The sequence below is a fragment of the Halyomorpha halys genome, unplaced genomic scaffold, assembly GCF_000696795.3.
Source record: "Halyomorpha halys isolate HHAL.00 unplaced genomic scaffold, Hhal_1.1 Scaffold447.1, whole genome shotgun sequence".
In the NCBI taxonomy this organism is placed as follows: Eukaryota; Metazoa; Arthropoda; class Insecta; order Hemiptera; family Pentatomidae; genus Halyomorpha; species Halyomorpha halys.
In genome coordinates, this window is record NW_027107551.1 from 70684 (window position 1) to 78174 (window position 7491).

Here is a 7491-nt window from a genome sequence, read left to right on the forward strand (position 1 = left end):
AAAAGTATTTTTACTCATATCCCTTTAGGTTTTCTATCAATTGCTTTCATAGTTGAATTTTTTCATTTTTCACGACTAGTAAAAGTGTGAAATAGCTAATTATATCAATCAAGTAAAATTAAAGATACTTTAGAAGAAGCCATTTTGGAAATTCGACATTTATTAAATTATTAATTAATTACATCAATTATTAAAAAAAAGTTTCGAAATCATAAAAACCCTCCCTGCTCCCTCCCCCCTAAAAAATCTGACAAGACAAATAAAAATATAATTTTACATAAGAATCCTTCATCATATTTTAAATATCCTCAATCGGCTGGGAATGCCTTTCATGTTGACGAACTATTTTTACTCATTTTATGGGAAATGAGGATTTTTATGGAAAATTTAATTTACCACTTACGCATACATTTTCAATAACCATAATCAGTAATTTATGTTTTTTCGCGGTATGCCTTCGGGTCAGAAAAATCACTGATTGAAAGTTGTTTTAAAATTAGATTTTCCATGAATACATCTCTTTCTATTAGCTGCTCTTGAAAAAAAAAAAAGAAAGGTTTTCAAATGGTTTTAAGAACACGAGTATTTTAGTTTTTAAAGAAAATTTTGCCTAGTTTACTAATCTATACTTTGAATTACCCATAGTGAACAAATTTTTAGTCATTGTTTTCGATTAAACAAAAAACGTGAAGCTTAAAATAACTGTCAATTTATTTCAATGATGATGAGACCTATTTGATACAAAAGACCTATTAATTTTTCATTAATATAAAGAGTGTAATCAAAATCATTAGAGCCTTTTTTTGAGAAAACTGAAAAATCGATTCTATAAAGTGGCAGTAGCAACCAGTAGATTATATCGTAACAGTTGCTGTCACACCCCAGCCACATACCCGACTTAAATAAGTGATTAAAATTTCATACTTTTTGTTTTTTTGAGTTAAAACGTTTATTTCCATCATAAACTAGAATTAAAAATTTTACACAATCGAATTGCTTTCCCTTACTATATACACCATCTATAGGTAAGTGAAAGTGATACTTGCTATAAACAAGTTCGAGAGTGAAACGGTAAATATTATGGAATCCTGTATACTTCATTATAATAACTATTTCAGCGTTGACATAGATAATAATGTTTGGATGTTCTGAAACAGGATTAGACATTGCTTTCATGCCTCAGTATCAATTCCCATCTTGATTTATTCAAACTACCTGTGCAGTTTTAAACATAGTGTATTACTTGAATTAAAAAGTATAGTAAACAACGCGTACCTACGATATATTTTGTTATCGTGTTCTTTTCGAAATAGTGATAACTGCAAAGGAAACCAAAAGAATCTGTAGCCTTTGAAGAATCTGATTAAAATTTGCTGAGAATATGAACATATCCCGTATTCTAGATAACAGCAGCGGAACTGAAGGTGATGAGTTGGTAATTGATGAAGAAGAAATAATTGAAAGCGATGATGAGGATTTTTTCGATCTGATGAAAACCGTGAGAGATAAAAAGGTCGATGAAATTGAGAAAAAAGTGGTTAAGGTAAGGTGAATCACCTTGTACTATGCTTTATATAGGTATATCACATTATGTTTTTTTCTTAATTTTTAATAAATATTAATTCAAATAAATTATTAAAAACAATTCTGACAAATTATTGCTCTTTTTTATTTTATTTTATTAAGAACAAAATATTAATTCATATATGACGAAAAATTTTCCCTTTAATATGAAATTAAAAAAAAAAATTAACAGATATACTTACTAAAATATCTCTATTAAGAGAAAAAAATATATAATTATCACAGGAAATTTTTTACAAACTGACTTATGAACGTTTAATACTAAACGCGTTCAAAATTGCTGATAAGTAGCACTTATATATTGAACTGATATTAATTATGTATATGGTTATGCAATCATATTGGTTTGTGTGTTAACATGCATAGAGATATATGAATGCACTTATTTTTGTTTGTGTCCAGCTATTCCATGGAACAACTATCGAAAAAACAAAAAATTTGAAATCATCTCTAATTATTAGATAATCAATTTTCTTGCAAGAACGCTCAGCAGGGCTACTAAAATATTTTAAACTATAAATTTAAATGACAGACAATATTCATTTAATGCCACAATGTCTGAAAATATAAATTTGATTAATTTTACTCATTCCTTGAACAATACTAGGGAATTATATCCTGAATTTAATCATACAAAATATAAACTAAATAAAATATAATAATGAAAAATAGTAGATTAATAGGTCGTAAACAATAAAAATTTAATTTTAATTTTGTTTGAAATGCCAAGGACAATGACGCTGAATATGAACCAAAACACCTTCTCTTCTGTCCACAAATCTGATTTTAGGCCAGGAGTGTTTCTAATACTTTTCGATAAATATTATGTTTTCTGGTTATTAACTATCGTATCGTACCTATTGAATGGGATCTTAGTCCTTTAACAAATTATATTATTTATTTCCAGATTAATTCAATGAAATTTCTTCGCTATTTATGTAATTTCCTTGTGTAAACACGGTAAAACGGCCTCAAGAAAGTGAGGTATCAATAAGAAAGCTTAATTTGGATTAATAATTCACATATTTCGACCAAGAATGTGTTATATGTTTTATTCCTGTTGATATCGAAACATCGATCGGTTCATAACGAGCTTTGAATTGAGGCTTTTAGCTTGAAATCTCCTAAAAATAGAACCTAATAATGTAAGTATTAATTTGTTTACCTAATCTTTCCATTGTCAAACTTGGAAATAAAATATTTAATATGGGATTAGTAGTAGAAATGTCACCATGGAAGGTAGGTATTTGAGAATCTAAAACTGTCGATATTGTGGTAAAATATTTTAAACAAAAAGTCGCAAAAATTAAAAACCAATACTAATAACTCTAAAGTTAATAAATTGTGATTTTATAATTATAACGTTGGGTCTGACTATAAAAAAAATTGTTGAAGACATTTCAGCAACAGATGTCGTAACAGTGAGTTACTTTGCGCCAAATTTGGGATTTTTCTAAGAGTGGAAAGTTTTAAATATTTAACTGAGCTTTCTGAGAGTATAAATGAAAGGGGAAAAATGCTAGTTTATTCTGTCATATCTATGTATTTTATTTTTCAAAGTTTAAGTGGGCAACACTTATGGTATCTAAGTAGGGAGAACTAGCTTTACACCACTTTCTAAAATTAATTATGAACTGGGAAAAATAATATAATAGTAATAAAAGCTTAGCAAACCCGAAGCAGATACCACCAATCGTTGTCGGAGGGTCTCTCAAAACACTAATCTTCTAAATCAGTTCAAATGCAATCCTCAACGTTTCGGTCTACCGCTTACCGTCGGTTCAGTGTAAATTAACATTTTAGCAATCCGTTTGTTACTAAGCCCTAAAACCTTACTTGGTAAATTATATGTATTATATATACATATATACATGAGTATTTATACCTACATTAAGTTAAAATAAATATTATTCTTTAAGTTAAGTGACTACGGAAAAAAATGTTTGTTATTTATTGTACTATTTTTTCCTTTTATCCCAATGTTTGTAATCGAAGTGGGTTTTAAACCAAATGTCATAAAGTTTTGTTTTAATCTGATGGTAGTTGGTAATAAAAACTTATAATTATATAATAATTATTGAAGTCATATTAGTTCGATCCTAGTATTTTTTTTTGTTAGTTTCAAACTCATCAATCTTTATTTTTATGTATCATACATATAAATATTATGTTAAAGAATTTTAAAGTAGAAATTTTTTGTATAAAATAAATACAATAATAATATGTAAAATTAGGAAGTATTTAAATCTACTAAAGGATGTAAGAACACATTCACACTTCACTATACTTGCCAAACCTAAGTTTATTCAACTATAAACAGACTGTCTGAATACAAGCTGAGCAAACACTTATGACGACTGAGATCTCAACGGGAACAAAAGCCCATGACATGTTTAGAGATCGGGCGAATTCATTACAGCTAGCGGAATATTTGGTCTTCAACAAGTGCAAGAGGTGTTTTAGAGAAACTCTACTTGTTTGTGTTAGATAAAAAAAATAATAAATTAATCGATATATTTATTTCTTATTATTACCATTCAATTGTTTTATATAGTATATGCACTCTTCATATTTAATTTTTTTTAAATAAAGCAAATTTCGATTTAGTAAAAAATTATTTCATTACTAATCAGGGATGCTATATAAATATTTTGAAGTAACAGCTTTCTGTATTGGTATGTAAAAAAAAGTATGTGGACATGTATACATATAAAAACGTAAAAACATAAACTCAAAATTGATGAATATATTGCCAAGGCAAAGAAAATCAAATTGTAGATTTCAGAGTAATAAAGCTAGAAAACATTTTACCGAACTTTGTCTCAGGAACTTATTTTTTATATTTAGCATTCTTTGTTCATGACCTTTAATATAGGCGGTAATAATGTTCGTCATACAAATTTGAAACGGAGGTTGATTAGATTGTTATTAGGGATGAGGTCAAAAAAGTGGGCGGTTTGATAGTTGTTTTGGCTGCTACCTTTTTTCGCCTTATTTACCATCCCTCGCCTAGAGCCGGTGAGAAATAAAACTGACGGTAGGAGTAGTGGGGATAGGGCTGTAGTTTATTGCAGGGAAGAAGCGGTGGAGGGGGGAGACCGACCAGTAGTGGGGAAGGGGTGGGGGCCGAGAAAATGGTTCTTGTACCCGCCCAAGCTGCGCGCGCATATGAGTCACGTGACCCCCCACAGGCCCATCCCCTATCTGATTGACATGCAGTTGTAAGCCATCGCTCTACCGTGGCGCAGCTTTAGCCTGCCGGCCGCTCCCCCGCCCCCTATTGGACTCAACACCATGGCCTACCTTTGTGCTCTCATCTTCACGGATACGGTCAAGTGAGAGAAGCGTTCCTATCGCAAGTTAGTTCTCACGAGACAGGAAGCTCGTACAGTTAGAGACTGCCACTCGAACATTGTAATCATAACAGAAACGTACGCCGAAGAAGAGGATGGCGCAGCCAAGGGTGAGTTGAAGAATTTGAAAAATGATCGGTGTCAAATATTTTCAATTTTGCAGTAATATACTTTCATTTGGTTTCGGAAAATTTGACCGTACTCTTGCCACTTAAGTTCAGAAACCTTATCAATTCGAGTAATGATATGTTTACAAACAACCGCATTACACATTAACCACTCACGATTTAGTCGAAGGAGGTTAATCATTGAGAAATCTTTACGAATATATATTGAAAAGTATGTCTCAAATTGTAATTCTTTTTTTCGCCTTAAATTTTTCGCAAACTGATATGAGTCCTTTATTAAACATTGTTGAACACGGTGAATACATGGACTTCTTAAACAAAATGGTAAAGCATTTACAAAAACAATCCTGACAAACTATTTTGAAGTTTATTTAGACGGATTCCCTTTTAAGAGGTTAATTCCTCAAGATAATTGGCCAATCATGTGTATGAGCTTAATGATAGAACACATGGCCGTGTGTACCAATGCTTTCAGCACACACCAACTTTCAATTGTATTGCAATATTTCTGTACATGGGATGAGATATTTCCAAGTTCATTTTTATCTAAGTGCGCTCCATGGTTGCCATTGCTTTGTTTCATTGAACGAATTACAAATAATCTCATTGTCAAACTCTACTTTTTAAAGTTATACATGGATATTGAAATGTCCATTCGTGATTGTGATACTTGTAAACAGCTGTCACTTGAAATGAGAGTTACAAAATAAAAATGTTCCAATTTTGCTATATTATTCTTGAGATAATTTATAGGGTGCCTCCTTTGACTATCTCGTCTTAAATTGAACAATACTATGGATCTAAAAGCGATTTGACAAGTAAACTGTGCTCAATACATTCGGACAGATTTAATTCTGCAAGTAAACAGGACTGTCAGTGAATAACCAAACAGGTAATAAAGTTGCCGGTCTCCAATAGATCTTTCTGTAAGGAACTGTACCCACTTTACATAACACCCCCCCCCCCCCACACACACACACATCGCATCTAATTTAAACTACCGGTGTTTGGAGTTTTACTGTCGTTTTTTTTTTGAACTGCTATAAATGGTAATTTCTAACTTTTAATGAACTTATAATAACGTATTGTTTAATTCGATTTCGTTTCACCTGAAAATGTCATACTGTCATTTCGAACAGTATAAATACGACAAATCATGAAAGAAATTACTGGTAATTTTCAAAATAATTTGATGCCCTCTCATTTCTAAAGAACTTTGCGTCTTAGACTCTCTATAAAACAATTATCTGTATGAATCCAATATTTGCTGTTGAATTAAATGAATTTTGTTCCAAAAGATAAACAATCTGTAGCCGTGGTTTCCTATTTTCAAAAGAACTATAAATAACGTTGATATAACTGATAATTTTTATGGATAATTTTATTGTTATTCTTATTACATTGTAACAAATCAACTGTTATTCTAGCCTCAGGTCTCCAATGTTGATTTGGACTTTCTAGTTTGCCGGAATTTAAAAAAAGATTGAAAGCAGTTTGGATAGTTACCGGTAGCCGCTATTTCTGCCGGCCCCAGCAACTACTGGCTTGATAAAAAAATAAATAATTTACCAAAAGATTGGCAATAACTTCGGTTTAATTGGTTTATTGATAAGTATATATTATTTAAAGTGCAAATTTTGCGGTCAATTACAATGCATTTTACACACAACAGGTTCCACCGTTTTATAGTCATGTAATAAGCAGCTGTAATTCAGTTAATGTTATAATAATTACATACAATATCTCAACTAAAAAACCGAATTTAATAACCTATCGAAGACAATTGTTTTTAATTTTAAAAAACCTGACCATTTTTGAATTGGGAACTTACCTTTTAAAGAAAAAGTACCTTAACAATAATTTATCTACTTCTATAAATTGAAATAATTTTAGCTTTTATAAATAATTTAGTTATTGTTTAATAAAACAATGATAGATAAAACATTAATAATTACATATAGATATTAACAATTAATAATGAAAACAAGCATAGTAGATTAGTTTTATATCTTTATTCATAAGAGCAAAATAGAAAAAAAAAATAGTTAAATAATGGTTTCTTATGAACATAAATTTTTTTTTGGCTATCAATTATAATTATATATCATAAACTAGCTTCCTTATTATAAATAAAGTCATCAAGTTAACTATTGGTTTTAATGATATATGTTTTATAGTCAGTAATTAAAGCATCAATCATGAAATATTATATAGTTTTTAACAATTTTAAAATATTCGGGTTGAACTAAACAAAATTTTTTTACTTCAAAAATTATATTTGTTTGATTAATTGTAATTTATATTACAAAAGAAAAAAACTATCTACTTTCAAATTGGTTCAGGTTGAAATTTACTAATTGGATGTTTGTATAAATTAGCCGTTCTAAATCAAACTTAGATCCATCTTTTTGGGATAAAATTTATAT

General features: G+C 29.8%; 1 protein-coding gene across 3 annotated transcripts in view; it reads left to right on the plus strand.

The window, feature by feature from the left end:
* The first annotated feature begins 1267 nt into the window (after nt 1-1267).
* hth (homothorax) overlaps nt 1268-7491 on the plus strand; it is a 321058-nt gene continuing 314834 nt past the window's right edge. For 2 of the 3 annotated variants that reach the window (XM_067045908.1, XM_067045909.1), the window contains exon 1: nt 1268-1543. In XM_067045908.1, the coding sequence (XP_066902009.1) occupies nt 1382-1543 (162 nt within the window). In that variant the 5' untranslated portion in view covers nt 1268-1381. Of the gene's footprint in view, nt 1544-4793; nt 5048-7491 lie in introns of those variants that run through there. The other variant, XM_067045910.1, reaches the window with a different exon arrangement.